This window comes from Sciurus carolinensis, chromosome 18 (genome assembly GCF_902686445.1).
Source record: "Sciurus carolinensis chromosome 18, mSciCar1.2, whole genome shotgun sequence".
In the NCBI taxonomy this organism is placed as follows: Eukaryota; Metazoa; Chordata; class Mammalia; order Rodentia; family Sciuridae; genus Sciurus; species Sciurus carolinensis.
Genome location: NC_062230.1, coordinates 23,321,198 through 23,341,662, shown reverse-complemented (window position 1 = coordinate 23,341,662; position 20,465 = coordinate 23,321,198). Strand labels below are relative to the sequence as shown.

General features: G+C 44.1%; 1 protein-coding gene across 2 annotated transcripts in view; it reads left to right on the top strand.

Moving 5' to 3' along the window:
* Lcmt1 (leucine carboxyl methyltransferase 1) overlaps nt 1-20,465 on the top strand; it is a 46,956-nt gene that overhangs the window by 3,176 nt on the left and 23,315 nt on the right. The window contains exons 2-4 of one of the 2 annotated variants that reach the window (XM_047533889.1): nt 15,278-15,369; nt 16,243-16,364; nt 17,892-17,945. In XM_047533889.1, the coding sequence (XP_047389845.1) occupies nt 15,278-15,369; nt 16,243-16,364; nt 17,892-17,945 (268 nt within the window). The remainder of the gene's footprint in view (nt 1-15,277; nt 15,370-16,242; nt 16,365-17,891; nt 17,946-20,465) is intronic. The other variant, XM_047533890.1, reaches the window with a different exon arrangement.

The following is a 20,465-nucleotide window of genomic DNA, read 5'->3' as shown; positions in this document are numbered from 1 at the left end:
CTGTCTCAGTGTTGTGGTGAGGGTTAAAGGTGGAGTGCTTCCAGTTGTGTCTGCACACAGAAGGTACTCAAAACTGATGGTCAGTGTCACTAACGCCACCCCTTTGTTGTTGTTGTCATCATCATCATCCTCATCATCGTGGGCTCCTGTTATTAGAACTTTTCTGGTTGGATATATTGTTTCTGCTTACTAATTGATTGGTTACAACAAATATTGATAGAATACTTAACGGTGATAGCTGACTCTCCTCCTTCTGTGGTGTGAATTTGGTTTGTTCCCACCAAAACTCTTATTGAGGCTTGGTCCCTAGTGTAGTAGTTTTGGGACATGGTGCCTTTGAGAAGTGTTGGGGTCTTTAAGAGGGATTAATGCATTTCTTTTTTCTTTCTTTTTTTTTTTTAGTATTTTTGTAGTTGTCAATGTACCTTTATCTTATTTATTTATACATGGTGCTGAGACTCGAACCCAGTGCCTCACACATGCTAGGCAAAGTGCTCTACCCCTGAGCCACACACCAGCCCCTAAAGCATTTCTTAAGGGAAGGAGTTTTCATTCTTATGGAACTTGATTGATCAGGGAGAGAGTGGATTGTGATAAGGCAAAATGTACCTCCCCTGCTCTCCATTTTACTCAGCTCTGCATGCTGTGACCAGAATACCTGATCAGAACAACTTAGAGGAGGAAAAGCTTATTTAAGGCCCATAGGTTCAGAGGTTCAGTCCATGGTTGGCTGAGTCCATTGCTCTGGGCCCAGCTAAGGCAGAACTTCATTGCTGAAGGGCCCAGTAGAGGGAAGGGGTCGGAAAGCAGAGAGGGGACAGGGAAGGGACCACAGGGAAGACGCACTCTTCCATCACATACGCCATGACCCACCTCCTCTAGCCACTCTTATCTGCACATAGTTACCACCCAGTCCATTCGAACTAGCAAGAACTGATTAGGTAACAGCTCTCACAGTCCAGTTGTTTCACCTCTGGACATTCCTGCAGAAACACAGGGACTTTGGGGGGGGACACTTCATATCAAAACTGTAACACCTGTCTTCCCTTCTGCTCCTCCTTCATATTCTGACTCAGCCAGGGAGCCTTTGCCAGGTTGGCAGCTTGCTAATTCAACTTTCCAGCCACCAGATAAACTTCTTTGCCTTATGAAGTCCCCAGCCATAGGTATTTATTATAGCAACAGACTCAGATAACCACCCCCTCCTCTCCACATTCTTCCTGTCATGCTATGGCCCAGGTTTGCTCTCCATGCTTTGTTTACCTGTGACTCAGTGTTTCCACCAAATAAGCAGCGTGTCCTCTGAAGCTGCTACTCCATAATCAATAGCCCCTCTGTTTCCTTGAGCTCTCCTTAGCCATTCTCTTTCTCTTTTTGCATTAACCTTGACCCAACCCTAAGGATGTCCTTTTCTTGAAGTCCTCTCAAGTGGTCCATCTGTGTTCTCGAACCTAGCATGCTGCAGAATCAGGATGTTGGAGATAGCATTCTCCCTGTTGTTGGCTCCCCCACCCCATTTCTTTGAGATCCTTCAAACCTAACTGGACCCCTGCTCATTGATGCTGGCTGCTGCCCTCACTCATTAAAGACTGGTCCTGGCCCATAATCTTCCATCTGCCTCAATCCTTGACACCGTCCGAGGTGAACGCTGTTGTGTGGAGGACCCAGGATACAGACGGACACCGTTTCCTGAATGCATCATCTGCAGTGATCCCTCTTCTCTTCTGCCTCCATCACCCATTGCCACCTGGTGTCCTGGGTTTTCCCACTGAAGCTGCAACACCCTCATGAGCAGTGCTGCTCTCTGCAGCCCCGTCCTTTCCAGGTCGCTCCCTCAGTTTATGAAGCTCTGCCCTTTTCCTCAGGACCTCCCTGGTTTTCTCTTCCTTTAGTCACTTCCTCTTTGTGTTACCTGTCCACTGAGCTTAGAGTTCCTAGTCCCCATTTAGAAATTCAGCTGGCGATGTCTTTGTTTCACTTGCCCTAGTCCTGGCAGACCCAGACCCCCACTTGAACCAGACTGTCCATTTTCTCCTTGAAGACTCAGGGTAGAAGTCACACAACAGGGCATCTTGACACTATTGTGAATTCATATCAGCCAACCTCACTGTGCCCTCAGCAGAGCCTGACCCTTTAGTATGTTTCTTTGGTCAATTAATTCTCCTATTCTCCAGAATACTTAATTTCAGCATTTTTTCTTTTCCTTAAACTTATGATCTACCTTGACCCCCCACCTCCCCGCCATTGCCCTGCAGAGGATGGAAACCCTCAGGGTGGAATAGCACTAATTTCCCTCTAAGAACCTTCACCATCCTTTCCTACTGTGACAGGCTTCGTGTCCTCCAGAAACACACCTATAGCTAGATGACTTCGGTATATTGCTCCTTTGCAACGAGGGAGAACTCAGACTGTGGGGACCTGCAGGGCATATCAATAAAAGGGTGTTGAAAAGACCTTTTTAGGATTTGGACTTTGCCTCTGTGATTTGGGGAAGGGTCCGTAGAAGCAAGAATTTGCTTTGGATTGAGTGCCCATAGGACGGGGGACAATTCTGTGATCCTGTAGCCTGCTCAGTCTTTTCTAGGAGGAGGTGTGGCTGAGCAGGACTGAAGCTGTTATTCATAAAGAAGCCACAATCACTCATCAGCTGGGCCAGAGGGATGTTTGGTATTTTGTGGGTGGCACAGTGACCTTGTTTTTATCTGTGCTTAGACAAAATTATGAAGCGCCCCTGTTTTTTGTCCCTGCATCACTGTTGCAGAGTGCCCTTGTGTTGGCGTTCTGAGAGATTGTTTATGTCCAATAGGAGAACAACACAGCCTCGCTCTGGATGCCAGGCCAGCCGCCCACAAGATCAAGGCCTGGCTCACAGTGGTAGGCTGCTGTCAGGACTGCTCTTCTCCTTTCACAGAGGAAAAGGTGAATCTTCAGAAGATGCATGGGGTTTTCCAGGCAGAAGAAGATGGCATGATCAGAGGCCTTGAGGTTGAAGCAGAGCAGTTGAGAGGGGAACTTGACAAAGGGTGGGGAGTGGGTAGCAGGAGAGAGTTCTGCAGAACCAGTCAGGGAACGAATCATGGAAGGTCCTGAGCAGTGAGTCATCCTCAGGGATGTTCAGTGGCGGCTGACACAATCTGGGTTTATAGTCAGCTCAGTTCCTGCTCCGGCTCTCCCCGTCACCTCATCACTTACTGTATACATCATGGTTGTTCTTCCTGTTGCCAGGGTAGTTTTCAGATTCGCAGATCTTATCACTTACTTAAAATCTTTGGATTTGCCATCAGTCACAGGGTACGAATCTGCACTGTGTTGCATGACCCACTGCACCTTTACATGATTTGGTCACTCTCACCTGGACATCTGACAGCAAACTGTCACACTCTACTTGACCATCTCAGAATGATCTGAAATCCACTATTTCCAAACCCATGCCCAAGGTTACCTTCATATGTCTGTCTTCCTGCCACCCATCACCCTCAACTTAGTGATCAGTGTGGTTTTTCATCACGTTCACATGGAAGACAGGTAGGCATCATCTTGGAAGTTCCCTTTTGCTTTCCCCTTATGTGATCAGTCTTACACTCATGTTGGTTTCCCCCCATAAGTATGCTGGTATTTGCTTCCTTTCTTCCACCTCTGCTTCTGGCATCTCAGCCCAAGGTGAAGTCAGCTGTGACCAAGCTAAGACCCTGGTCAACCTCCTGCTCACACCCCTACCCCCCATCACTCTTACTTCTCTCAGTCCATATCAGTGAAGCCAGAGGTTTGGAAAAGGTCCACTTAATTATGTTGCTCCCTAGCTTAATGGCTTCCTGTTGCAGTTTGAAGACCAAAGTCCTTACCCAGTCTACAGGAGCTCTACCTGCTCTGCCCTGCGTCCCCAGCACTGCTTCATACCACTGTACCCTCCCTGTGCCATCCTTCCTCGGGGCCATCAGCATGTTGTTCCCTCTGCTTTGGATGTTTCCTCTCGTCCTCCTTTGACTAACTGGTTCCACATCAGTTCGTGGAATAATGCATGCATTCATTCGACTTCCTTTTATGGAGTGCCTTCTTAATTTATGGAGGTACTGTTCTCAATACCGTGGATACAGGAGTGAACAAACTAAATGAGCTCTTACGGATCATTGATCTTAGTGAGGGAAACAGCAGGAAACAAGCCCAGTACCAGCATGCCAGTTGGTGGTAGATGCAGTCTTGTTGGAAAGAGTTGTGATTTGAGAGGCGGTGACCAGGGAAGGTAAATGCAGTCTCCCAGGCAGACTGGAGAGTGGAAGGCCCTGAGGACAGAGCTAGCCCTACCTGTTTCAGGAAAAGCAATCCCAGAGTGAGGAGGAGATGGGTGCTGTGGGGAGAGGCTGCAGGCCATGCCTAGTAGGCTTTGTTTTTTTGGTGCTGGGGATTAAACGTAGGGGCACTTTACCACTGAGCTACATTCCCAGCCTTTTTTAAAGTTTTGAGACACGGTCTTGGTAAGTTGCTTAGGGCATTGATAAGTTGCTGAGGCTGACCTCAAACTTACTATCCTCCTGCCTCAGCTTCCCATGTTTCTGAGATTGTAGGCCTGTGCCACCATGCCAGACTCTAGTAGGCTCTTGTAAGGATCCGGTTTTTACCCTTGGAAGATTTTGAACTCAAGAGTGAAAAGATATGACTTGAGTTCTAACAGAATCAGTGCAGTTTCTCTGCTGAGAACAGACCTCAGCAGACAAGGATGGAGGCCAAGAGAGTAAATCTACTAGGGCAGAGGATATCCCAAGTGACAGATACTGTGCTTGAGGCAGAATGGTAGTGGAGGAGGTGCTGAGAATCCACCAGATTCTGGATGCATTTGGAAGATGGAGCTGATAGAATATGCCGACAGATGGTGTGGGGTGGGACTGAGGATTGCAGGATGACTCCAAGTTGTTTGGCTAACTCACATGTGGCTCTGTCAAAGAGGTGCCTCGGACCCCACAGATCTATGCTCAGTAAATGTTCTCCTACCACCCTCTGTGTCTCCTCTGTGGTCATCAGCCCAGATATAATTCAGAAGTTCATTACTTAATGTTTGTCTCTCTCATGAGAACAAAGGATGCAGAGCAGGGACCCTGCCTACATTTGTGCCTAATGCGTTGAAGGCACACAGTGAATGTGTGTCAGATTAGAAGCTGAATGCACATGTTCAAGAGTATGTTTCCTGATGAGGTCTTAAAATTTTTTTTTTTTTTTCTCTTTTACTGGTTTTGAGCAATCTGTATTTTTTTTTTAAATTTATTTTTATTGTAAACAAATGGGATACATGTTGTGCAGTCTGTATTTTTTAAGAAACCAGACCAGGGCTTGTAAGCCTGAAATTTCATTTTGAAAATTATAGACCTTAATTTGATTTCTCAACCAAATTGAAACCCCCCCCCCCCCACCTCCCATGGAAGCAGGTCACAGGGTCACTTGCAGGCAAAGCCAAATTTTTCCTGAGGGCTTAGGCCCAGGGCCTTTCTAGCACACTGCATCTTTATAGCTGCGCTTCAGGGAGCAAGGTAGAGATTGGATCTGAAATGTTTTCAAGGCAGGTACTATTTTCCATTCCCAGCAAAGATATGCCACTTCAGAAGTAGAACATTCTGTTGAAGGTAAATGAGCTGCAAAACTTGTCCATGAATAAAGTAAAATTAATTATGGAGGACTTCTTTCTTTCCTTTTTCATTTTTTTAAAGGAACAAATTCAGTTTTGGAAAATATCTGCCAAAGATAATGATCTTGGATCTAGAAAATCAATATCCCACAATTTTTCCTCTTAAAAGCGTGATTTTTCAGCGGCCTTGGCGAGTCCCTCCCTGCCCACGTAGTGCTCTAACGTGAGCACTTGGCACACGTCCTTTCACACAGGCCTGCCTCATTCTTTTTTAATGGTGCACAGTGTTCTGAGGTGTGGTTGTACTTTGTCTTCTGTTGTGTGAGATGGTTCTGTTTTTGCTACTACGATCATGCTGTGGTCAGCATTTTCCCACATGTGTTTGAGTATTCCTATGAAAGAAATCTGTGGGATGAAATTTCTGCACAATTGTCCTGGGAAGAGGTTGTATTAGTTTTTCTTCCCATTTATGTTGAAAGAGAATGCAAGTTATTGAATAGTCCCAGTCTCTTAAATTGTTTCATCAACTAGCAGATGGAAAATTTGTAATTGGCAATATCTTTTATTTTTAATTCATAATCATTAGCTAGGCAGTTAATTTTTTTTTTTTAAGTTGTAGATGGACACAATACCTTTATTTTATGTGGTGCTAAGAATCGAACCCAGTGCATCACATGTGCTAAGCAAGCAGTCTACCACTGAGCCACAACCCCAACACCGCCAGTTAATTTTTAATTTGTTCACTGTCATTGATTTTTGTGAGAACCCTATCTACATATCTCCATATCACTTCCTGCTGGGTTGTTTGGCTTTTTCTTTTTTTGTTGCTGTTTGTTTTGTGGGCAATGCTAGAGATTGAATCCAGAGTCTTACGCATGCTATGCAAGCACTTCACCACTGAACTACATCCCCAGCCCAGTTTTTTGTGTGTTTATTATTGATTTGTAATAACTTTCTGTATCAGGGATTGTAATTTTTTTTACCTCTGTATTTGTTGCAGTGTTTTTTGTAAAGCTGCTACATGTCTTTCAGTTTAACTTGTTCAGTGGGTTTTACAGTAACGGAAGTTGTAAATCTTTATGTTTCAAAAGCTGGCAATCTTGCCTGGCATGGTGGTACACACTTGTAATTCCATCTGTTGGGGAAACTGAGGCAGGAGGATCTTAAGTTTGGGACCAGCCTGAGCAACTTAATGAGACTGTCTCAAGAATACAAACAAAAAAGAAGGGCCGAGGATGGAGCTCAGTGGCAGAGCTCTTGCTGAGCCCTCAGGAGGCCTGAGTTCAGTCCCCAGCACCACACACTCCTCCCCCACAAAGTCTGACACATCTTTTTTTTTTTTTAATGAAGTTATATTTTAATATTTTAGACCAAACTCAAAATAGGGTAATTTAATAAGATTTCTAATCACTAATAGAAATTACATTGGTAACTCTTTACACATAATGTGCCAACAACTGTAGACATGAACTAGCACTGTATTTATTTACTGTTGACTCCAGAATTACTCCCACTATGCACTCCAGTTTAAAATAAACAAGCATTTCCATTTGTGTGATTAACTACTAGTCAATATAGCCAAACATAACTGATTCCAAATATTGGGATAGAAAGCATGGATCTAAATTATGCAACAATCATGCACAGTTAATCATGAAGATCAATTACCAATAGTCCTCTGAGGTCAGATTTTATGTATGATAATGGCATCTGTTGAGGATATTCTTGTCTGTCTTTGACAAAAAAAAGTAAACTATGATATCATGTTATAAAATGTGAATTAGACAGTGTTTAACAGTTAAGGAATTTCCTTCCTTTTGATTTAATATATTTTAACAATTCTGAGAATTTGGGCCTTGAAATGGTGAGAAACAAGCATAAAAGCCTAATCTACTTTGAAACCAATGCATATATGTGTATATATAATACACACATATATGCTTTATTTATTTATTCTGTATTTTTTTTGGATTCAAAAGTTCCTTTTATTTACCCGTGCAGCTTTTGAATTTGCCCATTTCTTTTTTTTTTTTTTATTTGTTCCTTTTAGCTATACATGACAGCAGAGTGTATTTTGACATACTGTATATACATGAAGTATGACTTATTCTAATTAGGATCCCATGCTTGTGGTTGTACATGATGTGGAGATTCCCTGCGATGTATTCATATGTGAACATAGGAAAGCTGTGTCAAATCTGACCTCTTTATTTACCTTTTGGGTTGTGAGTTTTGAGTGATCCTTGGAAAGATGGTCCCAGTCATTATCACAGTTTCTGTTGTAAATCGCAGTGCTGGTTTAATTTCGCCTCTGGTCATTATGGTCCATCTTGGTGTGTTGATTGGAGATATCGCTTGTGTTACATACTACATTCTTAGGTTTGCGGTAAAACAGCAATGCATGTGTTGCCTTGATTTGTAGGTGCCATTGCTTTTTTTCATTTTGATGACTGAAAATGTTGATCGACAAAGTTACTCAGTTGCACATTGAGTCAAAGTGCCCTTAGCTTGGTTTTCAGGGTCAGGAGACGTTCATAGCAGGGAATATCAGAATTTTCCTAGTTCATATGAGCAGCTGTTCTTTAGGAAGGAAGAGGAAAAGAAAGGGATGCGAGTCTTGAGCTGTGTCTTGAGCTGTCCCTTGTCATTAAGAAAGCAGATTCTTTTCGGGAAGTCCTACTCAGTAGACTTCCTATCGGTCAGGCCTAAGATCCAGGGAGGGAAGAATTTCTAACAGTGCAGACTGATTCCTCAGACAGAATTGGGTCCTCTTAGTAAGGAAGAAGGGGTGGGTAGTTGTTGGAAGGTGCTGTGGTCTAAAGGTGACCCTCAAATTCATGAGTTGGAAACTTAATTTCTGATACAGCAGTGTTGCTAGTGGGGCCTGTGGCAGGCGTTTAGGTCATGAGGCCTCTGCGCTCATGAGTGGATCAGTGACACTACAACAAGGGCTGACCAGAGGGGTTTGCTCCCTCTTCCCCTTCCCTCCACGTGTGGATGCAGCAAGAAGACCCATACCAGATACCAGACGTTGGTCTTGAACAGCCCAGCCTCTAGATCTACAGGGAAATAAATTTCTGTTGTTTATAAACTATTCAATCTCAAGTATTTTCTTATAATATCACCAGGCATAACATGAAAAGGTTGACTTCATCCTCCCCCTACATCCCCCAGAATTTCCCCAGGTACTTTTGAAGGAGGGAGAGAAAGAGGAAGGGAGGAAGAGGAGGAGGGAAAATGCAGTGGGAAAGGAGGGGAAGAAAGGGAAATAATTTACATATAATAAAATGCTTAAATCTTCATGGTTCGTTTTGATAAGTGATGTAATTATATCTGTGTACCCACTCAAAGCAAGACATAACGTGTTGCTGAAACTCCAGAATGTTCTCTCATATCTCTTTTTAGTAAGTCTCCTACCAGCCTACCAACCATTTTCTGGTTTTGGCTACTTTAGATTAGATTTGCCTATTCTTGAATATTATATACATGGACTTGTGTAGGACATATTGTTTTTTGGTTTTTTTGTGTGTTGTGTGTATGTTTTAACTCAACACATTCCTTGAGGTTTATCCATGTTGTGTGTTGTCAAAGAAAAAGAAAGCCAGATAATAAAGTGTTGTTGGGAGATTTTAATCAGAAATAACTTTTGGAGTTCAGTTCAGTTCAAGCCAGTATGAACTGAACTAACTGAACATGAGTTTGAAGAGATGTGCCTGGTCGTTTTAGGGGAAAATGGAGGTAGGGAGGTGAGCAGGGGCTCAGTAGGATTCAGGAGGTGAAAAATTACAAAAAGCGAGAAGGCCAGGTCGGTGCATGGACACCCAGCTGGCTTTGTTAAACTGGTGCTTTTGGAAGTAAGGCTCCTGCCTCCCATGGAGGCCACCGCCAGACCCTGGTCTTCAGGTGTTGGCCAGGACAAACAGCCAGGTCTTTGGCAGCCTTGAGTTTACTCAGGCAGGTACTTGAAGGGTTGATGGGGTCATCCTAGGATGGGGCCTTGAGTTGTGAGAAGCTAAGTTAGTGCTGGTTCAGATCTTTGTAGACCAAAGCTGAAGCCTGTCAGGAAGAAGACGCAGAGAAGCCTGGCTAGAGTAGGGTCCAGGAGAGAATCTTTGTCAGCATAAAGTCATTTGTATCTTTTTCCTGGTGTGTCATTTTTTCATGCATTCACTTGTTAACGGACATTCGCACTGTGTCCAGTGTGGCCATTGTAAAGAGGCTGTGAACATTCTTGTGTAAGACTCTTCAGTTCTCTGGATTCTCCTTGCTAGGAGTAGAATTGCTTAATCATAGGGTGGGTTGATACTTAACTGCCAAACTAATTTCTAAAGTGGCTTATCAGTTTACATTTCCACCAGCAATGTCTCGAAACTCCAGTTGCTCTCTATCTTGTTAACATGGGTATTGCCTAGAGGTGCCCGATAGCATCTCATTATGGCTCAAAATGACATTTCCCTGGTGACTCATTTTTCATGTACTTATTGGCCATTGTGATATATTTTATGTATTGTCTATTCAAATCTTTTGCCAATTTATTATATATTCTAGATAGGAACCTTTTGATGGATGTATTATACATACATGTATAGGAAGGTAAAATTTTAAAATATGATTTACAATAGCATAAAAGACAAACGGAGTAAATTTAGTGAAAGACAGAAAACACCTTTTCCCAGACAACTATAAACTATTACTGAGAGATTAGGGACTTAAATGTGAGATATACTTTGCTTATACATTAGAAGATGTGATATAAACACCTTAAGGTTTTTATTCTATTCAAATTAATGTATACAGTGAAGTCCCAATCAAAATACTATCCATCTTTTTTGAAGAAATTAGCAAATGCATATAGAATAGAGGATCTAGACTAGTGTTCCCTACCCTTCCTCACTCTGCAAAAATAAACAAACAAAAAAAAACTTCAAAAGAACAGAGTTGGAGAACTTACACTGTTTAATTTTTGACACTATTTAATTTTAAGATTTACTGTAAAACTACAGTAATCAAAATAGGTGGCATTAGCATAAGGGTAGATGAATTGATCAGTGAAATGGAATGGAGAATTCAGAAATAACCCACATATGTACTACCAGTTGATTTTTGCCTGGAGTGAGTAAGTCAATTCATTGGGAAAAGGAAAGTCTCTTGATCTAGTAATTCTGGATCATCTGGATATCCAAGTGGGGGAAAAAGTGTCAACCCTGCTCATTCCAGAAGGATGACTGGAGGATGCATTATAAACCTGTTCATCAGAGCTAGAACCGTAGAGCTTCCGTATGAAAAGGAGAAAGATCTTTGCAACCTTGGAAGACCAAATGTTTCATAGACAGAGTGCCAAAAGCACTAACTATAAAGGGAAAGACAGATACTTTAAGAAAATGAATAGGCAAACAATATTCACGATGTATGTTCTTAAATCGTTTTTTCCCCTAAAGTAGTTTAGCATTATTTAAATCCAGGACATCTTATTATTATATTACATATTGCCTATTGTTTTGTAAGGTTAGAGATGGGAAGTTGTACCCAGGGAACTTTCTAACTAGATCCCCTTGATCATTTCACCCTCTTGTGAATGTTGGTTCGTTTTCCATTTATGCTTTGCTCAGTAACAGAGAAAGTAGATTTTATTGTTATTATTATTATTATTATTGGTACCAGGGATTGAACTCAGGGACACTCAACCACTGAGCAACACTCCCAGCCCTGTTTTGTATTTTATTTAGAGACAGGTTCTCACTGAGTTGCTTAGTGCCTTACTTTTTGCTGAGCCTGGCTTTGAACTTGAGATCCTCCTGCCTCAGTGTCCTGAGTCGCTGTGATTACAGGCATGGGCCACTGCACCTGGCTATTATTTTTAATTGACACGTAGTAGTTGTACATACTTACAGGGTATATAGTATGACATTTCAATACATGATAAAATGTGTAATGGTCTGATCAGTGTAGTTGGCATGTCATACGTTTATTTTTTTGTATTGGGAACATTCAAAATCCTGTCTGCTTGCAATTTTGAAAAAGTAAATTAGTTGTGGTCAACTGTTGTCATCCTGTTGCCTGTAGAACATTAAACCTGTTCCTTCTCTCCACCTGCACCCCTGTACCTATTAACCATCCTCTATCCATTCTGCCCACACCCTTCCTGGGTGTGGTAAGTTGTATTCTTCACTCTACTTCTCTGATATCACTTTTTTAAGCTTCCACATAAATGTGAGAAGGGACAGTAAATTTTAGATCATATTAATTTGTGTAAAATAATTATATAGTAGATGAAACCAGAAGGCAAAATAGGTAGCATTTTTGGGGGGGAAGTAATAGTTGACTGTGAGTCTTCTTACTCAGGGCCATTTCTTTAGGTGGTTTAAGACCTCATAGGAAGGGCAACACATGCAAGCTCTGTCTAGGTGTAGTCTGTTGCCCTTAAGATTTTGATTCCTGCTTTCCATTTACAGTCCAAGAATAAAACCGTCAGGAAATAGAAACTAAAGATGAAACCAAAAGAACTGAAAGAATAGCAATAAAATTCAAGTTGGAGGTGGTACAATGTCTTAAAAGACCACAACAGTATGCTGTTAAAAACCCCAATCTTGAAATTTTAATGCTGAGACTAGCCAGTTGAATTTTGTAGACACACACACACAATTTAAGCAACCAAAGTGTTAGGAGGGAAACGGGAAGTGAGGATGTGGGAGATCTAAGTCCAGGTGGGTAAGAAGGTTTGAAAAGCAGTAGAATTCTGTTCCCTATGTTGTAGAAGTTCCGCAGCTTGAGGCAACTGCCTGACTTTCTGTTTGTAAAGCATCCATTCTCCTCCTCCTCCTGGTAGGGCTTTTCCAAGGTGATACGTGTTCATGTTTGTCAGGCGTTTGGAATAATGCCTGGCTTGTCCTAAGCCTTAGGTGAGGTGCCAGCCTTCATACTCGGGCAGGGAAAGCAGGGAGGGCCCCTTCCCTTCCCCAGCCTGCTGGAAGGGATTTCACACCTCTCTGATGAAGGACCCATTGTTGTGTTGACACTCATGCAAATGGGACACCGCCTGTAAATGCTTCTTGAGTGAATGGGTTGGTGTTTCTCACGGGAGGAATGTGAAATGATTTCAGGTGGAGCACAGCCAGGCATTTTACATTTCAATAGGTAGGAATTTATTACTTTTGCATTAGAAGAAAGTGCTTGGAGCAAGTGAGCCCCGGATGTTAAGCAAGGCAGTGGGGAGTTAAAGACCACATGGAGCAAGTGGTAGGGACTCTGGAAATTGAAAGCAGTGGCCGATTGAATAAAGCCTGGAAGATGTTGACATTTTTTCCAGATCTGACAGTTTTGATTCTTTAAAACAGAGTTTTAAACAGGAAGTCAGGATATATAGAAGCACGGAACAAAACCGTCTGGGTTTTGTGGAGTGCAGTGGAATCGGAGGGGCAGAATTAGATGTGCAGTGTCCTGGATGGTGTGAGTGGTGTTTAGTCTGGGCGGTCCTGTGTGTGTGTGGGTCTGTAACTGTGCATGCGTTTACATACAGTCTTGTGTGTGTGTTATATGTAGTATAGATGACTGCATATGTTTTTCTAAAAATATTAGAAACATCCTCTACGTATAATTTTGTAGTCTGCTTTGTTCAGTGATATTTACAATTTCGTATTCCAGTGTTCCTTGGGAAGGTCCTTGTGCCCCTTGCTGGTACTTGCTTAGGAGAACTGAAGTGGAATGGTAGGCCGCGGCCCGGGTAAGCCTGTTGCCACAGCGCCTTGCAGCCCAGTTGTTTAGCCCAGGTTTCCAGCAGCAGTGCTTGAGCGCCCTCTTCCTCCTGCTCCTACAAAACCAGGGGCTTTTAGAAAATAGTTTTGCTGCCAGTTTGTTAGAGGAAATATTACTGGTTTTGCTTTCCTTTTGCATTTTCTTGGATTATCAGCATTGAGGTTTTTTTTGGGGGGGATACTGGGGATTGAACCCAGGGACACTTTTTCACTGAGCTACACCCCCAGTTCTTTTTGTTTTTTTGAGACAGGGTCCCAAAATAAAAAGTTCAGGCTGGCCTTGAACTTGCGATCCTCCTGCCTTGGCCTCCTGTCTCTGGGATTCAGAGATGCGTCACTGCGCAGCACTGTCAGATGCTTTCTAAATTCCTCTTCCCTATCTCTTCCTCTCAGCTGAAGGCACAGTTGAGAACACTCCTCACAGTGTTAGTTTAGGGTTGGAAAGAACCATTGTTGCCTCAACTGCAGATATGGCTCTTTCCACTAGATGGCACTGGAAGACCCCTTTGAAATCGGTGCTAACGGTGGGAAAGCATGTTTTTCATTGCACCTAGACCTTCAATTTGTGCTGGGAACAAAACTTCCATCAGTCTTAACCCTTACTATGTCTAGTGCATGCTGATATTTTTTATTTTACTCTACTTTCATTCATTTTTTTTAAAACAGGACTGCACACAAATTTTATGATAATGGGACCCAATTGTTCCAAAACCAAATTACTTTAAATAACTGAGAAAGTTTACTGTTATAAAACTTTGCAAGAATGCTGTTCTCCTTTGGGCAGTTTGGATTGCCAAATCCTACCTGTCAGTGAGTGTTTTGCACGTTTGTGTATTGAGTTGCTGTGTTGACCAGCTGAACCCCTGTGCTCCCCTTGTGGGTATGTGGATGTGCAAACAGGTGAGAGAGACTGTGGGAGACAGGTTTGTACAGAATAGGGCACCTACTGTAGCAAGGTAGGAGTAGGCCTCTATGGTAGATACGAAGAAAAGAGACAATGCAGCATCTGCTTCGGAGCTAGAATCCACCTGGGACACAACACACACACGCACACACACGCTTAAGTTTCAGCCTAGTTATGGAGGAACATGGAAATAGAGGTATGGTTAAGGGTGTCAGTTAGGATGTTTTAGGCTGCAACTAACAGGCCCGGCTCAAATTGCCTACATGGTAAAGACACTTATTATCACACAAACTGTAATTGAGAGCAGAGCAGGCTGCAGTTCCACAGAGAGTTTAGGGTGGCCTTGAGATCCAGGTTCTTCTCGTTGTGACTTCTCAGCTGTCCTAAAGCTGACTGTCATGGTTGCCAGAAGGTGTCCAGAGTGATAATCAAGGCTTTAGCTTCTAGGCTTGGAGTACTGAAACTTGGAACGCAGGCGCTACTCCTTGTAGTGTAGAATTTAGACTATTGTCATGTTTTCTGAGTCTTAGTTGTTTTATTTATTCCTGGTTTCCCCACATTGATCTCTAAGGAAGTGTCATTACTAGCACTTGATACAGAGTTGGGAGGAATGCTTAGGTAGCAGTTACTGATGTTCACCAGTATTTTAGGGTCTTCTGGGCACAGAATGTTTGGTTTGGTACAGCTGTCTGATTAGCTCCTGCTGGTTAGTTCACTGAGTAAACAGATCGTAACAGTGTTCTCTGAAGTATGAATGAGGTTATTTGCTCTTTGGAGTCCTAGGGAAGGAGAGAAACGACCATGGGGGAGCCGTGATGGACAGTGTTGTGAACATGGATGGATGATTCTCTTTAAAGGTGTAATGGGGCACTCACTACATGTGCATTTATTGACCTTTTGTGGTACAGTTTTCCTCTGGACCGGGGATCTGCTTCCTGGGAACTTGGCATTGGAACTGGGCCTTTACCTGCCAACCTCCACTCACTGCCTACTCTTTGACCCTTCCAGGTTTGCAGTCAGCATTGGCTACTGGCATGATCCCTATATCCAGCACCTTGTGAGGCTGACTAAAGAGAGGAAGGCCCCTGAAATTAACAGAGGCAAGTACCATCCCCCTCCCTCCCATCTGCTCATCTCGCAGGAGGCCGAGGTTTTAGGGATGCGTACTTAAACAAGTTCTGGTGCGCACTCCTTCAACAGAATATGAAAGGTCTCGTTCCCCAGCTTCCTCATCAACACACTGTACTGTGAAACTGTATTTGTAGGTGAGGTTGAGTGTCATTTTCCTGTTTAAAAACCCATTTATGTATCTTTTACCATGAACTGTTTGCTCATTCATGTGAGGGATTACTTTCTATTTCTTTATGATAGTGTTGGTTAGTGACATTATTTGGCTTTGTAAGAAATTTTCATGAAGGGAATCCAAGGCCTTGAGGCAGATGCATGATTTATCCTCAGGTCCATTAAGAAATCAGCTGAATGACCATAATTTTCCTGTGTGCAGGGAATCTTGGACCCCAGAGAGAAATCCTTTGGGTAGAGTCTATAAGAAATGCAAAGAAGCAGGGTATGTGGCACATTCTATAATCCTAGCTACCTGGGAGACTGAGGCAGGAGGATTACAAGCTCAAGGCCAGCCTGGGTAATTAAGCAAGCCCTTGTCTCAAAATAAAAATTAAAAAAACTAAAAATTTAAAAAGGGTTGGAGATATAGTTCTTTGGGGTAGAGTGCCCCTAGGTTCAATTTCCAATATTGCAAAAGCAAAATAAACGAATGAAAACCAGATTTTAAAAGCAGTGGCTCCTGAGAACAAGGGTGTGCTCTTTTCCTTGGCATCTCTCTCAGGGTCTCAAGGCAGGTTTCCTAACAAAGGTTGCAGAGACGGGGAGCCCTGGTGGTGCCTGGTTCTGGTGCGGTGGGGTCTGTAAGGATAATTTCTGGGTGATGGCTTGTTTCTCTGCCACTCTCGAAGGGTATTTTGCTCGAGTCCATGGTGTCAGTCAGCTTCTGAAGGCTTTTCTCCGGAAGACAGAATGTCATTGTCAGATTCTGAATCTTGGGGCTGGGATGGATACCACCTTCTGGAAACTAAAGGTAAGTTAAAATTCCCCTCCCACCTGCCCAGTTGTTTCAGTTTAATTTTTTGGAGACATTTACCTTGTCCAGAATTTAAAAAGCATATGAGGTATGCAGTGAAGCCTGTGTCCCGCCCCTGTCCCCCTGCCCACGTGCTCCCCACAACCACCGTCAGTCTCAGGTTTCCTCTCACCAGGGCCCTACTGAAATCAGGTCGATTCTAATTGCTATTGTTACAAGTGGGATTGGAATAAAAGCCCCTGTGTATCCCCTATACATGTGGGTGTACATCAGGAGGGAGAATTCTGTCAGGATTACTAGACAAAGAGCACGTGCATTTGTGATCTTTACAATAACTAGGATCCACGTGCTGGCATCCTGGGTAAAATTTGGAGATTTGTAAGGCTGGGGAGATAGTGTGATGCACAGGCCTTTTGTAGTGGTTCTCTGATTGGATCCCATGACAGAGAAGTTGAGGGCGGTGTGATTACACACACTCACAAGGAGGGAAACCTGATTCTAGGTAGCGGCAAGGCCAGGACTAGCATGCTGCTCTTTTGACTCTAGGATTTGATTTTTACTGCTAGGCCTTTTCCCTATAGTTTATAGCTAAACCTTTTCTGGTTGCATTTCCTTTTTGTAGTTTTTTCAGCTTTTTCATGGTTCTTCTGTGAGGTTGGTCGTGTGGCAATAACGAGTACGTGCATTTCTAGCAGGTCAGACCAAGGCAAATTAGAGTGTATGGACATAACCCAACCTGCAAAGCTAGTCCCTAATAGCTCACCTGATAAGGTCTGGTCCTCAGAGCTTCCAGCCTTTCTCTTACGTGAGAAACCCGTGTCCTCAGCATGGTCTTGAGTACATCGTTTGCCTCTGTTCTTTTAGATAAGATAACTAACGTTCATGAAATGCTTTTACATACATGACCTCGTGAGTTAGCATGAGAGCTTTGTGAGGGGGGTCTTCAAAGATGGCAGAAATGGGGCTGTGGGAGGGTGTGTCTTCCAGGATCCTACAGCCAGGGCGTTGGACTGGGAACACGTCAGAATCAGCTCTTCAAATCCCAAATGCTTTCCTCTTCCCGTAGAGCCCCTGTGGTTGCTCAGGGGGTTCTCTTTGGTGCCACCCCTCTTCTGTAGGTCTGTGGAGTCTTCGTAATGCAGTGCACCGTGCTGTGGTGTAAGGGACTGGAGCAAATACTGTGGAAGAGGATATGCAGTGTCAGTGTTGTTAGAAGTCACTGGAGAAGTCTCGCCACTGGGCCTAAGACCCCTTCGTCCCATAACTGATTTTTTACCCCATCTCGTAGATGGGTTAATAATTAATCTGAGATTTTTACTTTTGAGCAAAGTACAGTGAGGTTAATGTACCTCTACCAAGAAAAGATGTATCTCTCAGGAGTGAGGAAGGAGAATCACAGAATATCTGAAAGTCCTTTGTAGACACTTAACACTTTTGTTGATAATTATATTGGCCTGAAGCATTTGGGGGTGGGCAGGATTCTTTTTTATTACGTATAGGTATTTCCCTTGTTTGCTCTTTTAGAGCAGAAGTTGCGAACTCCAGGCCACGGACAAATCTGGCTCACCACCTGTGTTTGTAAGTAAAGTTTTATTGGAACCCAGTTACTTCCATTTGTTTGCATATTGTGCTTTAGCAGCCGTATGACAACGATGACAGCAGAGTTGATTATTTATCACACAAACCATCTGGCTTGCAAAGGCTAAAATATTTATTTTCTGGCTCTTTGCAGAAAAAGTTTGCCAATCTCTGTTTTAGAGATATATGTTTCCATGAAAATATAGGGAACTCTTATCCATGTTCCTAGTGTCTCTTCCTCCATCTGGGATGGTGCCCGTGTACCTGCAGAGGTTTAGCAGTGAGTCCTGGGCTCTCAGGGCCACTACTACCTGAGCTCCTTCCATATCATCTCAGGGGACCAGGACTGGTGTATGGTGGAAGATTCCTATCTGTAGGTATGCTAGTATTACCACAAACAGAATAAGGTGCCTCAGCTTCTTGATGTCTTTTGAATACTGTTGCCACACAAAGGACCAACTATGTAGGGGAAGCAGTGTCAGTTTTGGCAGTCTGTGAGGTGCCAGCCATGTTGGATGCCCTTTGTGTGAGTGGTGCTCTGTTGCCAGCTGTTCTCTGGTAGTGTTACTGGGTCTCAGGTGTCTTCCATACCAACTCGTGACATACAGGCTTTTGGGTGAGGAATGTCAAAGGCATAGAGAATCACAGAGGCAAAATTGGGACATCACTTGGCACAGCCATTTTTCTCCTCTGTCAAAATCAAGAAGGAAGTGATCTCCTAAAAGTGCCTGTGTATTGTTTGGAAATGCTCCTTCTGCAGTGGCCTCTCATTCAGAAGTCTCAGGTGAGTCAGTGCCAGGGCCAGCTCCTGAATAAGGATGCTGTTCCGTAAGAGGTGGAGGACACTCTGCTGGCCACGCAGCATTTGATTTTCATTGTTCTCATCATCTGCTGGAATCAGATGACTCTTAACTTTTAGTACCCTGTGAGTAAAAATTTGTTCTCCGTGGTGCTGGGGATGGAACCCATGGCCTCTTGCCTGCCAGACACTGAGCCAGGGCCTCACAAGTGCTAAGCATGTGTTTACTGCTGAACTACACCCCCAGCCCCAAGAAAAAACCCTACACAGTCTCGTATAGTTTCTTAGCAAGAGTCGCTTCTCTAGCCCCACTACACACGTCCTCCAGATATCTTCAAGGCCCAACTCTTCGGGCCACAGGGGTGTGCTTGACTCTTACGTGTGGACAGCTGAGATTCGCCAGCCCAAGTCTCCTAGGATGTATCAATGAATGTCTTCTTAAGGCAATAAGCCCCGGCTAGATCGCCTGGGATTTCAGCCGAGGACCGTCTGGAGTGGGTGGACGGACTGGATGTCAGCCTCACGTTTGCTCTGCGGGGCGCTTTCCTCCTCGGAAGTGCCTGCTGGGACTTCTTCCCCATCCTGCTCTCCTGGCGTGCCAGCCCCAGCATTGGTCTGCTCCTCAGAACCTGGTCTCCTCCTCTTGTTGCTGCCCCATCAGTGGTTCTCCTGTCACTCAGGTCGGGACTCTCCGCTCCTTCATCACGTCTTACCATGGAGCCGTTGCCAGGTTCAGGATGTCAGCGGTTTTCTTTTTCATTCTTTTAAAACTGTGGGGAGTCTGTATTTCTGGGATGTAATGAGGATGGGAAGCAGGATGTGGCACGAGCACACGGGGAGTGTCTGGACCTCGTTTCTTTTCAAGCCTTAGAGGTGTGAAGAACCGCAGGAGGGACAGGAGACCAGGAAGGGGTGCTGTAGGGTCTGGCAAGAGGGGACAGGGCTGAGGAGAGTGGGTGGTCTGAGAAGTCAGCAGGGCTGAGTGAGTTAGTAACCAGCGGAGGCTGGAGAGGAGGCTGGGGTGCCGTGGCTCACCCGATGGGGCGTACAGCCACCTACGTGCTAGGAAAGGCAGAGGGGAAGCAGGGCTGTGTGTGTCTGTCACACTTGTCTGACTGTGGCCCACAGTGAGAAATGCATCTGAGCCAGGACCCAGGTCTATGCAGCTGTGTCTGTAAGTGATAAAGGCACAGATACGGTGTTTACTGAGGCCAGGCCATCTTCCCAGGGCCCCGATTGCCTCGTTAAGCCTCACAATCCCAAGGTCAGTCATCGTCTCTACTTTTTAAAGGAGGACCTCTTGGCTTAGGGAGTTCAGGGAGTTCCCAGACCTCACCACAACTAAGAGGTGGAGCTGGGATTCCAGTCCCGGCCCGGCTCCGGGGTGCCTGTTCTCCACCTCTTCAGTGCACGTCATGTAACACGACACAACACAGAACCCAAAGATCAGCTTCAAAATAATACCCTCACTGCACGTAGCACCTTATTATAGTAACTATTTCATTCTCTTTCATCCAAGAAATGCTGGTCACATTGGTTTCCTGATGCTTTGTAGTTTGTCTCAAGCTGCTTTTAGAAGAACACTGTGTCTGTCCTACCTCCCAGGCACTTTGAAACCCCCCTGCCCCCTCCGTAGATGCCCCCTCTCGGGCAGGCTCCCTAGACCTCTTACGTGGACTGCTACAGAAGCCGCCTAGTGTTTCCTTTGTCCATTCTTCCTT